Genomic DNA, 16,464 nt, shown 5'->3' on the forward strand with positions numbered 1-16,464 from the left:
TTAAAATAGAAAACTTAGCTTTCTGAATCCTGGTTCTTTCATGTCATCTGGGGAAGTCTCTTTTTATTTATTTATTTTTCCCAAGAGGTCCCAGATTCTTCTCAGCTAACCCCTGTGCTTTTCTGGAGTTTTGCAGCTGTCTCATGCATTTGCACAAGCATGCCTTATGGGAAGTGATGCATTCCTGTTGTTTGGGCATTTCTAGAAGCCAGACACTATTTTGCTTGATAGTCATAATTCCAACACAGGAACTTATATCCAAGAAGAGCCACGGAAGAGTTGTACCTACCAAGGGAAGGAGCAAGTTGGTGATTCTTTAGCTTTTTTTTGATCTATTAATCATAGGCTGTTTCCTTCTTCCTGTCCTAGGGGAGTGTTTAACTCAAGCTTCAGGTTTCAAAGTTGTCTCCATGAAGTAACTCTTCTGGGGCTTATGGCTTCATGTTCTTCCTGTTCTACAGTTTGCTTCTGCACCCAGATAAGTGTGATGCACACTCGGGATAAAAAGATTCAATCTTTAGTGAAGCAGGGGGCCCCCTTTGCTTTCGGCACATTTCCAGTCTGCAGGATTGTGCCCAGTTTCTTTTGAGTGTGACACAGTTCGAGGACCTGCACTTGGGACCATTATGGTCCTAAAAGGAGGAAAATACACATGGGACTGAATCTGAAGATCTTGGCTTAGCCACCACCAAAGAGCTCACAGATCACATTAGAGGGAAGAAAAATACCAGAATTTGGTCACTTCTCTTAATTCTTCTTATCCAGTCTGAATGCAATCTCAAAGGCTGAATAATTAAAATTTTCAGGTAATATAGTGCTTTAACAAACAAAAGAAAGTTGATTTTTGTCTGGTTTTCTTAATTATCCCGCTGGTGATTGTCATCCTTTGCATTCCGAAGTTTATAAAACAAAGACTATGTGACGTTAGATTCTCAAGATCGGGAGGTCTTGCAGGGCACAATATAGACTTGAATACCATAGTGATTGGAAATATCACTTTTATGACTTCACAGTGATTCCCTAAGAAAGGATTTAATTCCTGACTTTGTGTTATCTTGAGGAAGTTACCCAAATTCCTGTACCTCTGATCACTGTTGGAGAAGTGCATAGTCAGAGCACCACTGTGGGTGATGGCAGGAACAACCTGAGCTGTGGTATTGGAGTGTTAGCTCAGAAGTCAACAGTGATACAGAGTTATCCACGAAATACTGCAGCCCCATTGCTGGGAAAGATAGTAAGTAGTACCTAGATATGATGATGATGGGGATGATGAGGGTACCAATGATGATGATGATGATAATAATAACAATGATAATAAACAATTCACTACTTTAGTATCCAGGTATGCCCTGTCTGGTACAGATGCCACCACTCACTAAGCTTTTCCACAACTATTTAATCGGAGAGATTCTGACCTGAATTCTGGACATTCATGTTCTGCCTAGGAGCCATAACACACATATGGGATGACTAGGACACACTCTGCAGCATGTCTGTGTTACAGTAAACATGAGTGTGGTAGGGTGATATCTTCAAAAAGCAGGAAACCAAGCAAGCATCCACACACTCATTCCGAGGGATTTCCAGGGCCAGGCAACGGGTTTACTGTGAAGAAAAAAATGGGAACTAAAGCCTTGGCATATTTCCCCAGTAGCACATTTTGAAGATTTTAATAGCACTTTAATCTTTTAAAAAGGTTTAGTATGCTAAAACAAAGAAAAATTGCTTTGTGAGCTTCCATTACTAATGGAAAGGATTGTACAATACATATGCACATCACAGTCAACAAACACAATCTCAGAAGGGCAAGGATTATGATTTTATGTTGAATGAAGGCTGACTTGAATTGCTACTTTTTATGGTCCTGCATTGTTTTGCCATCCTGATAATTTAATGCTGTGAGTTTTTCAGAGTAAGCCCTCATTAATCTTAATGCGTTATTGACGGAAAAGGACCTGAGTTAAGTGGTACAATTAGAGGGGCCCCCTCCCATCTGGAGAACATCAGGAATTAAGCAAGGCAATTGCTTCCCAGAAAAACTGTCCAAACCTTTCAAGTTCTCTTTCTTTAATGACTTCCAAGTGAGTTAATTAGCCTTTCCAGACTCTTACAGGTTTTTATTACAAACTAGGGTAAATAAAAGTGAGTGAAGTTGGGGTGTTGCTCACTGACCAATCACTTGCTTAGTGGTGAAGCTATGGTGTCAATCCCTAGAACAGAGGGGTGGGGGAGACAGACAGACAACAAACAGGAAAGAGATAGAAAGAAAAAGACAGAGAAAGACAGAGACAGAGAGAAACAGGAGACAGAGAGAAAGAAACAAAGACAGAGAAACAGAGAGAGACAGGAGAGAGACAGGAGAGAGAGAGAGAGAGAGAGAGAGAGAGAGAGAGAGAGAGAGAGAGAGTGGAGGGAGGGAGGGAGGGAGGGAGGGAGGGGTGAGTGTTTCTACACGTAATTGTGATCAACTAGGGACATGAAAAAGCTTGCTTACATTGGTCAGACACTTAAGAGTGCTTTTTCACAGAGTCAATACAAGTCTAGGGAGAAGAGGAAGTCTTTTACCCCAGAGAAAGACCAAGGTCTTTTCAGAAACATTTTTACTCTCTGGGGTCTAATGAGGATACAGAAAAGAACATGAATGGGCAACTGGGCTGGTGGAGTCAGAGAGGGAAGGTGGGAGAGGAGGTTTCAGTGAGGCACAGACAAGCTGTATCTGGGAATGACAGAGTTGAAGGGCTCGGGTGAGAGAAAACTGCCCTGAAGATGAGACTATGTGTGGAGTGGGCTGAGGATGTGGGGCAGGGTGTCTCTCAAACGGTTTTAACCCTTACTCTGCCTGGCCGTGAGGCTCTGTAAAGCTGTTCCCAAATCTCATTTTCTTCAGCAGTGACTTGTGTAGTTGAAATGAGAACACAGAAGTGGTTTACATATGCACAGTGAGTGCTCAGGTGTTACTGTATTTGCTATTTATTGCCTCTCTTCTCCATTATGCTGCAGCCTCCACCATGTCTTATTATTCTTATAGAACTCATTTCCCCCTCCACACTGCATATTCTACTTATGTCCCTGTTTTTAATCCTGAATGCTAGAATGTAAGCTCTGTGGCAACAGGGATATTTTTGTTTTGTGGTCAGTGTCTAATAGATGTTGAATGAAAGATTCATTGTTTAACATCATTTCTAGTATATAAGATGCATGCCAACTTTTAGTTATGAAACAGCTAAACTGAACCCTGTATGTAGGCACTGTTTCCAAGGTACCGCTGCTGAGTAGAGCTGAGGAAGCAAGATGGGGCTGAGGCAGCCCGAGAGGTCCTGGAGACCATGTGTTGGATAGTTCATCTCCATAGAACCTGTTAGGGATGATGCTTGAGAACGAACATGGTGAAAAGGACGTTTACTGGTACTTCAAGTCTACAGACAAATGCAGAGGGAGGCTGCAGGCCAGTGGAAAACTGAGATAGATAGATGGTCAATGACTGCTGTCCACAGTCAGGAGGCTCTGACAAAGCAGAGCTGTGAGAATTGAAAGCTGGCTCCCATTCGCATGGCACATGGCTCCAGGAAAGGGAGGAACACTCTGTGGGGACTGCTTCTGAGAAATGTTGGTCCTTGGAGAGAGCTGGGGTTCAGTTAGGGAATCAAGCATGAGTTCAGCAGAGAGGCTGAAAATGTAGGGAAAGGGTGCTAAAGATGCCATGCCAACAGGAGGGAGAGTGGCATGCAGGGTCACAGAGGAGAGATGGTGTGACACAGGTGACCAAGATGGTCTGAGACACGAGGAAACTCGTGGTAGCAAGAGTGTTCATTGTTTGATTTTCACCACCAGATGCAAGATGATTTTATAGTTTGAAAAGCCACCCAAGGAGAGAGTACATTTTTGGAAACATCTTGACATTAAAGGCAATACAGAATTGAAATATCTATTAGGCACAGTGCTGAAGGCAGGCATACTCTCTCTCTCTCTCTCTCTCTCTCTCTCTCTCTCTCTCTCTCTCTGTGTGTGTGTGTGTGTGTGTACTCATGTACATGTGAGAGTTCATGCAGATGTGTGCCCACATGTGTTTGGGTATGCATTCACATGCATGCTTGTGAGTGTAAAGGCCAGAGATCAACGGTGGGTATCTTCCTCAATTGCTTTGCACCTTAATTTTGAGGTAGGGTCTCTTCTGAACCTGGAGCTCACCATTTGACTAGACTGCCTGGCCAGCGAGTTCTTAGATCCTCCACAGTATTGGGATTACAGTGTGATCTGTGGTACCTGAGTTTTAGGTGGGTGCTAGGTCCTCATATTTGTGTGGTAAGTCTTTACCAACTGAGTCCTATTTCCAGCCCCAGGATTTTCTTTTGGTTGACTTAAAAAGTCACTAGTGAAAACCCTGTCTCAAAAAACTAAAACAGTCACTAGCATTTGAATCATTTTCTTAAAAGGGCCAACATAAAATATGTTAAATTTTTTAGTAAAATATATATAAAGGATAGTTTTAGATGCATTGGGACCCTTTTAATTTAGAAACCTTGTCTAAGGCTCTGAACCTAATTTGTTAGCATGTGCTAGGTACTTTACGTCCTTTCAAATTAAATTTACTATTGTTCATTAGTTACTTGATGGACTGGTCAATGACTCAAATGCTGACTGAGTGACTATAGGGTCCTAATCATTATTAAGAATGAATAATGAACAACGAAGTTTTAAACGCTACAAAAAGTTATTCAGAAGTCAGTAAATAAATGAAAACCTGTTTAGAACAAGTGATGATTTTGACATGAGAACTTTCATGTTCTTCACTCTCTGGAGGAAGCATTGAAGAAAATTACAATTAGTAAGAATAAAATGTGAATAAACATGAGTGTCCTAGAGAATCTGTGAAAATGCTATTCAACAAAATGTGTTGATTAGCTGTCCTTTTGGAGCATAAACATTGAGGTGAGGCTATATTTCTCAAGGTGTTATACAATGCAGTTGTTTCTACATCATTCTATCATGACAATAGAACATAGTTTCTGTAGTCTTTTCAGGTTTCCCCAGGTGAAAACACCTCACATTGACCTATACATATGATGCTCTATTACATTAGTTAATTTCCTGGCTTATAAAGCAGACTTTGCTACTGGCTGAGTTGAACCAGAGTTCAAACCTTGGCAGATACAGGTTCCTGCTGTGCTTTAGGACTTCCAACCATCCTGAAGCAGCTGTGTCTGTTGCTTTACTGGTGTACCCATCAGCAAGATGATGCCTGGATGATTTTCCTTTGGATGGTTTTGGATGGATTCTCTCCAGCATGGAGTTTGCTACTAGCCCTGACTGGCTTCAAGTACATCAGGCTTGGCATGCTGGGATAACAGGAGTGCAACGGCCCATCAGACTCACCTGAACCCTTACATTTCAGCTGATCAAAGAGAAAATTCAGATGGTCAAAAGTCTGTGGGCTTGGCATCTTTCTTATTACAAAACTGATGTCCCCAAGAGACAAAGTCACATGGAAAAAAGGCGTCCTCCCAGGAAAATCACCTAGCACCTGTTTTTGGGTCAGACTGGGAAAAGACTTCAGGACATCTGAAAGGTTTGAGGTCAGGCCATGTTTCTGGCACCTGTCCAAGTGTTAAGGACTTCCATCTTTTAAAGATAACTCATTGTTGGGTGAATTTTGCTGGTGTATTTCATACTGTTTATATATTTTAGCCATTCTGATTTTTAAAACACACATTTAAGTTCCTGTTGTCATGAAACACAAAGACAAGTTTAACATTGATATTTAATTCTAGGGAGAAAAATATATTTTAGCAGCTTTTGATCCTGGGATAAATTTCACTATTTAAAATTTTACAATGTAGGACATTATATGATAAATCTCTATGCATAAAATGGCTAATTAATTAGGTAAAGTATTTAATGCCCCCCACTGCACACTTGGCAGTTTAAGTGTGTCATTTAGTCAAGTGTGTGGCCTGTGAAGATGAGTTAGACATTAAACACAGAACAGGAGAGTGCTAACCCTTAATAGAGACTATAACAAAATGTCAAATGTTGATCTTAGAAACTGGACATTGTTTTTATGCATTTCTCTTAACTTTTGTGAATGAAAAGTTCAACAGTCATTGCCCATTTTACTGCAGTAATTACAGTTGCAGTTTCCAAGGATGGGAACCAAACCTCCCCCTAATGCTCCTTGTCCCATCTCCTGTTTCTCTGATCCCCCATGGAGCACTCACACACACAGGTGCACTCATTTACAATTTACACCACTGGATTCTCTATCTGGAATGTCAGGTTTTCTAAATTAGGCTAAATGTAATCTCAACCTCAAACTCACTCAAGTTTGCCACACACACACTTGTAAAAGGATTAGGCAAGAGCCTGGTTGACAGAGTCAAGTTCCTTAGCCAAAGAAGGTTCCATTTGGTTCTGTTTTTAATTGGCCACCATTAATTAAGTAACCAATGTTAACTGCAAATCAGCTTTAGTTTGTTCAATATGAAAAATTGAAGAACACATACCAACCAAATTCAGGAAATGCTTTCTTTAGTACTTGATGCTTTCCAAGTAGCCATAGCATTTTTTAATGGAGAAAGCAAGACCGGAAATTTTGAGGAAGACTGGGAATTTTTAAATGGGAATAAAAACAACACAGGAAGAGAAGACTGGAAATTAGAATCTGGTAGGCTATGCTCTACTTACCTTCAAAAGTCAAGTAAAACTTTCCTCTGTCAAACCAAACGAGGGAAGGCTGTTCATTCTCTGTTTGGCCAGGAGGTCAAGCGGGATGGGAAAGGTTAAGGAGAGGGAGAGAGAAGGACACGATGTGAGTTACAGAGCAGGTAATTAATCTCACTACGGGGAAGGGTGGAGACACTGCATGCCGTGAGCGTGCAGGAGGGAGGGAAAGCTGGGAGTTGAAAGATTTTTTTGTTTTGTTTTTGTTTTAATTGAGCAAACAAGGCAAAATCAAAGCTATGGAGACTGAAGGGATGGACACGCGTGTAGGTAGCTTGAGGCTAGGCACTTGTATGCATGGAGCAGATGTCTTCCTGGCCATGCAGGGGTGTTAGCATATTTCAACTGCATTAATTTGGGCAAAACTGTCATTCAGCAATTGCTGCATCCTCTTTGTTATCCCCTTGCTTGTTGGCACAACTTGGGGTTGAGGTTTTTATGCAATATTGGCTTAGCTTTTCAATGACAACAGCATTGCATATCGATTTAAAGTTCACAGACGATGTCAAAGATGTCCCATCCCTCTACTGGAATCAAGTTAGGCATCCAGTCACAACACACCCTTTACTTCAGTACCAAAGAGAAGAGAGATTTCCAATGGTGGTTCAACAAGGTGTAAATTGGAAAGAAGTCAACAGACTCTGAGTACATAAATGATTTCTTCCTCTGCAATTCACACAGCAATGACATCTCACCTGGTTTGTTTGAGCCTTTTCTCTGAGAAACTGTCATGCAACCTGCTGCTTTACAGTATGTCCACTTAAAATTGGCTCAGTGGCATGAGCTCCACGATGGACAGTACATGGACAGGGTGCATTTGAGAGGCACTGGGACTCATGAAGTGGGGAGCATGTCCATGAAGCTTCTAGCATTCAGATGGAAAATGGCTTGGATTTGAAAACTCTAAGTATCTAGATATCACTCAGCTGGCACCATACCTGCAGGCGTGTCACAGCGCCTTTCAAACGAGGGCAGTTTGTCATAAAAAACATCATCTTCTGACACTACAAACCAAAGAAACACAAACGAATGGAAAACAAAAACACAAATACAAATTCCAAATGAAAACAAGAAGCACAGTTTACTGATTGAATGGTTTTCATGGAAAAAAGAAAAGAATTTGAGACGTTGGGATTAAGATGAAGATACGAAAAGTGATGAACTTATTTCAGATGATTCTATGAGGAGAAACTGAACTAAAAAAAAATGAAAGTCAGGGTTTAGCATCTGTCAATGTGGTTGGAGTCAGCTTCAGGAAAAAGAGTTAGATCCCACCATCTCAGGGAGCCATGAGAAGCACTGCTTTTCTTATGCAAGAATACTTCACTCCAATGCAGTTCTCAAAGGACCAGCACAAGAACCCCAGCATAGCCCTGACAACTCAACAAGATCCCTGGCATATATATTCCCCCAGGAAGAAAGGAGTTAGCTTTTAACGTGACCACAAAGAGCAGTACAAATCCAGGATTCCTACACACATTGTGCCATTTTAATTAACTTGTACCTGCCTTTGATAGTTAAAGATTACTGATTGTGAACAGGGTTATCATATTGGTATCTTTGACCATGGTTCTAACTGTGGCTAGATGTTTATTTTTGGAAATTGGCCACTGCTTTATGAGCTGAGACACTGAACCTCAACTATTTCAGATCTTTATCCAATATCCTCACCAAACAACAAATACAAAGAACTGTATTTGTATTTAATCACATATTATTTAATGTGTATTTAACCACATAATCACACTGCTATGTGATTAAAAAATAATGCTATAGGTTTTAAAGGTGTTATCACAATCTTAATAGATAATCAAATGAAACTAGTAATAGAGAAACCTGCCTTTGTTGCAGAGACATTAAGGACAGATGTTAGGATCATAAATACTGATGCTTTTGGAACTCATTCTAATAACTTGATGCCTAGACTTAGGGTATATGACTGGGAAATTTTTCTTTTTCAATTCTTTCAGTTCTAAGATTTAAGAAAAAAATGTGTGTGCCTATGTGAGTATGTATATGAGTATGTATGTATGTGTGTATGAGTCTGTGTGTTTGTGTGTTGTTGCTGGAGTTTTCTTTCCTGCTAAGTCCCTCTGCTACTTTAGCCCCAAATAAACACACAGATGCTGTATTATTTATAAAACTGTTGGTTTATGGCTAGGGCTTCTTATTGACTAGATCTGTATTAATTATTAACCCTATTATCCTATAAATTCATGTACTCCTTTGGTAGCTACATGGCGTCTCCTTCTGGTGGGCTCTCTACCCCAAGATGGGCATCGAAGAAATTTGTTAACGTGGCAAGACTAGTCATTTGGGTAAGAAACTCCTCTTGCCTGGATTGTTTGACTGTATGCTGTGTAAACTGGACATGAAGGACATCCCTCATCATTGTGTGACTCTGTGTGTGTGTATGTGGAGGGGAGCATGTCTGTGCCCAAGGAGGCTGGAAGAGGGCACTGGTTTCCCTGGAGTTGATTTTATAGTTGTGTACCATCTGATGAACTAAGTTTGCTTAGAACTAAAGAGCAGCAAGCACTTTTTTTAAATAAATAAATTAACTAGTTAATATATTTTTATATGTATGGTGTTTTGCTTGCATATATGTCTGTGCACATATATGCTGTTGAGCTCTAAGGCCAGAAGAGGGCATTGGATTCTTTGGAACTAGATTTATAGATGGTTATGAACTGCCATGCCGATACTGGAAATCAAATCTAGCCAGTTCTCTTAACCACTTACCCATCTCTCCAGCCCCAGGTTCTAGGATGTTATTTGTCAATATTATCTGTACTCATAGCTTCCTTGGAGGTGGAATAATTTAGTGGAACTCCTGTTTCATTGAATGCACATAATAGATCCAGATGTTTCACAAAATATAGTATCTTTTGGTTCTATGCAGACTAAGTTGGTATGAATATAATTTCCCACCAGAAAATTTTAAGAATTTGGATTGCTCCCCATATTGCAGCAAGTTATGAACCAAAGGAAACATCAGAGTCCATCTCACACTTAATTTGTCACGGATACATGGTTACTTTTCACTTGTTATGGATTCCTGCCACATTAAAGATGCAAATAAGAATGCACAATACCAGGAAGGATTATAACTAACAGGGAAGCAGAACTGCCTGCCTTGTCATCATCTAAACAAAACAAACAAACAAACAAACAAACACAAGACTTCTCACAGTCACTGAAATAAGAAGCAAGTAATAAAGTGGGGGACTTGCAAGGAGAGAGAAGGCTTTGCTATCTCTTCCCCTACCTCTCATCTGATTCTTATAACTTCAAACACTTTCCTTAGTCCATTTATCAATGGATTTCTCCCTCCCCTGAATTACATAGTGCAGGTCCTATGGGCATTCTCTAGCACGAAAGTTGTCACTGAGTTCCCTTCATTCGAGATGTGCATCTTTTTACATTCCCAGCTTTCTAGAATGGGGTGCATCATAGTATGGAAAAAAAGTTGTACCCTGACACATTTGGAAGCCTTTTGTTTTTCTTTGGCACATATAAAACCATAGTGTTTTTAAAAATTGAGGAATTCTTAAGTTAAAAAATACCGTTATGTAAGAACTCTTCATTATTTGAGGGTAACAGCACACAGAAATTTCTTATCTTCTCATGCTGTATTATAGAGTAGTCACTACTCTAAAATCACAACCCTTACAAAAATATTCACACTTAAAGTTCTTTATGGGCATTTTCTTATATGAACTATTGTGTAGAGAGTTTTGATTTGCTGTTATTTTATTTTTGGAGATAGGGTCTATGTAGCCCAAGAGCTGTGACTCACCCTACCTCAGCCTCAAGGGGGTACTACAAAATGTAGCAGAGGCTTGCTTTAAAAATCTTAGTTCATATATGACTTTGAGATTGGCTCATCAGTTCCCGTGTAATTGCTCCAAGAACAACACAAAGGGCACAGGGAACGGCAGGGAAGTGTGGAGGTGGGAAGGGATTGTTCAGCCACCAATGTAAGGAACTTGCTGTGAGTTTCAACCTCTCCCAATCCACTTGTTAACAGTGAGTTGTCACTTTAGGTAAGGCACAGCATTTGGAGAAAACTAGAGACAACAAGCAACATACGAGGCTGGCTGGTCATTCATCAGCTGAGTTACTTCAGAAAGAAATGGCTGCCACATAACCAGAAGCAGATCAGAATAAAGACCGGTGGTGAGGACTCCAGCAGGCAGATGAACCCAAACCAAACAAGGAAACCTAACTGAGAAGTTGAGGCATTGTGCAGGAGGCATTGTGACCAGCTTCCCACATGGCTCTATTTTTCAAGCCCTCTGTAGTTTGTCTTGAAAGAACACACACTAGGAATGATGAAGATCAATGTTGCTGGTTGTAATTGGAGATTTCTGCTGCAGGAAGTATAGAAAATATTGTCCAAAAGCATGGACAAAGCTCGGTTCCCTGTGTGTTCGGTTTTCTGCATGAATCACAGCGAGCTGAAAGAACACGCTGGGTGGTCCATCTGAGGTAGAGTGTGGTCACTTTTGAGTGACAACTCACTCTTACTTCCTTCTTTGCCCAACAAAGCACATCAAATGGAGTGTGTGGAATGAATGATCTTGGGAAGGCCTAACAGTAGAATAGGACTTGGGTAACTGACTACAAAAATCAAGGAGATTAAGGGAGATAGAGGGTGAAAAAAGAAAAAAAAAAAGGCTAGCAATCACAAAACAGTATCCAAAAGCAAAGAATTGGAGAGGAATGGGCTAATACTAATATACACTGGAAATCAGTAAGTCCCAAATTATTCTAATTGATACAGAAAAAGAATAGATATGGCTATATAAATGTTAGAAATCTGTAAGTTATGAAATTACATGAGCTGAACTGCCTTGAAAACCCAATAGGAAGGAATTCACATGAATTGGAAAAGTGGTTACATTTTCAATTTATTAATTTAATCCAAACTTGGGTGTGTGTGTGGGGGGGGGTGGGGAGGTGGCATGGCTTAAAGTATAGAATATAGGATAGGGTTGAAATTTCCTTTGTGGTTCTGAGAGGCACACCTTCATTGTTCTGGAGAAAATGGGCAGCTGTTTTCTAGGAGAGCCTGTAGCTTTTTCTAGCTACTTCTCAAATGGGTGATTCTGAGGTGTGCTGCTCTGTGAGCAGCAGCAGGAATTGACTGAGCTGGGTGAATAATTCTCCCAAGCAGAGTGGAATGGGCCAGCTAGTTTACAGCATGGAAGAACAGGAGAGCAGTTCAGAGAATGGGGAGTGGGGTCAGACAGGGAAAGTGTGATGGGAAAGCTGCAGGTCAGGCAGCATGCAGTGAAGGAGAGGTGGGAGGTGGCGATGGTGGTGAGCTACCCTCTGAACGGCCATTCTCAAACCTTCACTTTCATCACGCTGTATATGAAGAGGTACAGGGCCATTTTCCCCTCCCAGGGAAATGGACCACTAGGGAAAATGTTCAAAAAATTTCTCAAGTGTCTCAATGCCAATGCCTATATTTATCAACCTCAGACAACTAAAAAATGATGAAAGAATTGAAAGTTTCAAGACAGCGAACCTTCCAAGATTTAAAATAAAACTATTTCTGATCTAAACATTTTCTCTCAAAGGAGAATGCTTTTTTGTTACAAGAAATATCCAAGTATTAGCACCTCCCTTGGTGACTTCTTCTGTGAGTCACTCTGTTTGGGACAATGTAAGAAAATCCCTACAAAACACATGCGTTTCCACATTCTGTTGATGGTTAATTTGTACAGCTAAAGCGCTGGCCTCCTTAACTGAGAAAGTGCTTTCAAGGGAAGAACCAGGTGATCGTAGCAAACACACAGCAAAACAGTTGCAACTAGAAATAGGGCCCAGGGAGCTCAGCTCGGAAAGGATAGCCAGTCAACAGCCACAGACACATGAAAAGAGAGGTCAGTTTACCAACGGTGGGAGTGGTAGCTGCACTCAAGGAGTTAGTCGACGATATTGAGGAAGTGCTTTCAGCCCGCGCTAAGGGTGCTATCGGAGGAGGGCTGGAAGAGTGTATGGGTGGGCTAAAAGGTCTGGACTGTAGAGAGAAGAAAGATGAAAGTTAGACACAGCCATTATACTTTGGCTCAGCATTTTCAAACATTTAGTACATTTTATTTAGTTTGTGTTCATTCGTGTGTACATGTCATGCAGTGCACACGAGGGCCAAATGTCAACTTTCTACTATATGGGCCACAGAGATTGAAGTCAGGTTTTGGCAGCAAGTGCCTACACTGCTGAGCCATCTTGCCATCTCTGGATTCTGTACCTTTCTTGGCCCTGGGCCCTGGATACAAAAACTCAGGTTCTTGATGGCCATAGCACCATTTTCACGGAACCGGACTGCCCTTATACAAAACCAGTGTGCTGGAGCTAGAGCAGCCATAAACCACAGCTGTGAACTCAGTAGGCACTCTGGCTTAGATGCGCCATTGACATGTCTCCCAGGAACTACACTGGTGTACTCCTCCATAAAGAGGTTTCAACACAGAATCTGAGTGTTATCAGGCCATTTATTCAGTGGCTTTTGTACAGGGGTCAATGAGATTTACTTCTGCCCCAGGCTTCTCAATTGAACCACTGAGAAGACCATTCCCACACTTCAATCTTAGAATCAAATTCAAGGAAGCGTTGGTAGTACCCTTAGAGACCACCACTCTATATTTGTATCACTGAATTTCTGCTGCTGATTTATCAGGTTTCTAGGGTCGGAAAGCAGATTTTTTCTTCTCCCAGAGCTTTCCAGTAACTAAGACAAATATTGTAAAAGAATTACCCCCCCCCCCCGGCTTTCTGAAGATTCACACGGTGGATCATCAATATCGCATATGCCTCCAGCCGCTGGCACAGAGCTAAAGGCCTAGGCACTGGATTCCTACCATTTTAGACCTTCGCTTGGAAGCTGGGAGAAATCTGAGAGGCTTGAAAGACATGGCAGAGACTGTTTCAGCTGGTGCTGTGATGGTCACGTGTGCTGCCATGCTTAGACCTGAAGTCCAGATGTCCATGATAGGGGACTTGGGGATCTTGTTCTCAGCATGCTAAGGCAGGGAGAAACATACCACATCTCCAACTCCAGGCTTCCCTGGGGGTAGCTTTGGCCGGGATGGAGGCCGGGGAGGAGGTGGAGGCGGAGTGGTGCTGCTACAAGGAACTAAGGGAGTAGCTGGCCTCGCAGGAGATGATGCACCTGGAAAACAGGCTGGTGTTAGAGACAGTAGGAAACACGGGTGGCCGGAATGCGTCAGCCCAGAGCAATGCCTGACACAGATGTGCATTTTTCTTTTTCTTTGCGGTTACTACACTACACCTTTTGCACAGCACATTTTTCTTTTTCTTTTAATAAAGAAAAAAGGTTCTCAGTTGAACTATGGTTGATGGCAAAAGCTGAAGCTCATCACTTTGCTGTCATGTGACATCCAATGAAAGGTAAATCCTTGATGGAAGGTGAATTGGGGTGACTCTTGGCAGGGTTCATTTTGGCCATGTACACATGGGGCTTATGATCCACTTTCTTGTTTTCTTTTTTTTAAATTTATATTCATAATTTATGTCCAAGATAAAACTGGAAGTTAAAAGTTGAAGGAAGATGACTGTTTTTCTGCATTAGATTTTTCTTTTTTTTTTAACACAGGTAAGAGAATTATGCTGTTGACTGTATGTCAACCCACGAGTGCTAACTTCATTCCTATGTCAGATACACAGTGTGAGCAAAGGACACAGAACTACAGGTCACTAGTCCTTTGTGTGTTGACTCTTTATAACAGAAACACACCTAGGGCTTCAAAAGGAGCATACTTGGGAGACGGCTAAAGTAGGGTTTGTTACCGATGCTCTCTGGTTGTTTTCAAAAAGCCTCTTGGATTTACTTTTTTGGCTGTCCATGACAAGCATATGAAACACAGATGGCACACAGAGGCTGGCATGCACACTGAGCTCAGTGCTCATGGACCCGTCTATCTTCAGTCATAAGTCCGGGATGCATGGAGAACTACCTGGCCCCAAACCTTAGGAGGCAAAATTGAGGCCCAGACAGTTCTTCGTCACTTGGTTAGAAAAAGCAGGCTGTAAAATTGTGCTTCAGAAACATAACTCCCCTACCTCCACAGTCTTCCCCCAGCTGCCTCCACGTGTCCCCTGTCCTACTAGCTATCTCCACATGTCCCTGCTTCCACATTTCCCATTCCACCAGTTGCCGTCACACACGGCCACCTCCACATCCCCCATTTTGTCAGCTGACTCTAAAACCACCCATCCCCACCTCCATCTCCACCCCTTCAGCTACTTTCTTTACACAGTAAAACACAAAACCAAGACCGCTGGAGTCCTGGACCAGCACCTCAGTCTAGATTTGGAGATTCTCAAAGAGCTCTGAATCTGAGAAGCAAAACCTATCTCAGAATCATTTCTCATTTTAAGAGGGTGAGCTTTGCTTCTCTTGTTGAAAGAGTGAAATCTTGAGTGGTCCCTTTTGTACCTCCTAAGGTGGAGACACTGTTACTGTCCCTCCTCGACACTGCCCCCCCCCCCAGCCTCTGCTAGTGCCACCAACTGTCTTCTTTCTTTCATTCTACTCTTACTTTGTTTTACTGGGCAGGATCTATGCTAGTACTTTACACGTGTGACATCATCCTCCTGCTTAGTCTTGAGAGTAGCTCAGTGTGCAGCTCAGTGAAGGCTGAAGTTCTTTTAGTGGCACATCCATGACCACAAAGCACAAATGGTTTGTTAAATCCCAAAGTATATATGTCTCCTGAAGCTTCAGATAGACTATGAACTGCCACAACTTGCATACAATCTATTTTAATTCCACCTTGGCAGCTTGCACACATCTTTTGGAATCTAAGTGCCCTTAGTATTTGGCTCATATTCTTTTTAAAAACAAAGTATGATCGACAGGCCCACTGAAAAGTTTCTTTTGAGTATTAAGGACATGTTATGCCCAGTATACTTTTTGGAACATAGACATGACAGTATAGAGATGGGAAACACATTCTTAAACAGTGCATCTTTGTCAGAAGTTTTCATGGAATTCTTTTGGGAGGCACAGGAATGTGTTATTCAGCTTCAGGATTATCTTGCTATAGGAGTGGTCCAAAATGTTTGCTCAGAGGTCTATAGTCTTCTGAATTGAGCTCAGTCAAAAAAACCAGCTTCAGAAGAGAAATTCGAGACCCCCTTCCAGTAATACTTAGGCTGAAGACTGTTTCCAGGGCATTATGATTTGGTGAAAGGCTGAGTTTTGGACCCAATGCCTCTTTCTCAGCTGTGAGTGGGATCTTTACCTCTTTGAAACTCAGCTTTTGTTTCTCAAAAAGTTAGAAATGTTCTACCTTACAAAGGTACTTGTTGGGGTCCATAAAAATGGCTTCCCTTCATCCTTGGATTAATGTGAGAGAATTCAAAGCTATCCTTACTCTTCCAAGACTAATGTCACAAGACCTAAGTCTAAGGCGTGGCTACTGTAGGATGTTTGGTTTTGGTCGTGGATGTCTTATCTAAATAACAAGAGACTTGGTCTGAGGTGTCATATTCTTAACCCTCAAGGCCAGATAATGAGAGATTTAATCTAAGGCATGTTTACTAAATGTTTGGAGAATTAAGGAAGAAAGTCTGTTTGTTCCTTGTACATGATAAAAAAAAAGTCTTTTGCCATTTTCCTCTTTTTGGATGGGGTATATAAGAATGTTGAAGAATAATCTTGGTGCATTCAGTATTCAGTGGATTGATCCCCCCACCACCACCCTATTCGGT

General features: G+C 41.5%; 1 protein-coding gene across 22 annotated transcripts in view; it reads right to left on the minus strand.

The window, feature by feature from the left end:
* Sgip1 (SH3GL interacting endocytic adaptor 1) overlaps positions 1–16,464 on the minus strand; it is a 185,795-nt gene that overhangs the window by 26,907 nt on the left and 142,424 nt on the right. For 15 of the 22 annotated variants that reach the window (XM_035439747.1, XM_035439748.1, XM_027402305.2 and 12 more), the window contains 4 exons: positions 13,773–13,900; positions 12,622–12,748; positions 7,656–7,721; positions 6,682–6,741 (listed from right to left, as the gene is read on the minus strand). In XM_035439747.1, coding sequence (XP_035295638.1) covers positions 6,682–6,741; positions 7,656–7,721; positions 12,622–12,748; positions 13,773–13,900 — 381 coding nt within the window. The remainder of the gene's footprint in view (positions 1–6,681; positions 6,742–7,655; positions 7,722–12,621; positions 12,749–13,772; positions 13,901–16,464) is intronic. The other 7 variants (XM_035439765.1, XM_027402308.2, XM_035439760.1 and 4 more) reach the window with 2 other exon arrangements.

Source organism: Cricetulus griseus, chromosome 2 (genome assembly GCF_003668045.3).
Source record: "Cricetulus griseus strain 17A/GY chromosome 2, alternate assembly CriGri-PICRH-1.0, whole genome shotgun sequence".
NCBI classification, from domain to species: Eukaryota; Metazoa; Chordata; class Mammalia; order Rodentia; family Cricetidae; genus Cricetulus; species Cricetulus griseus.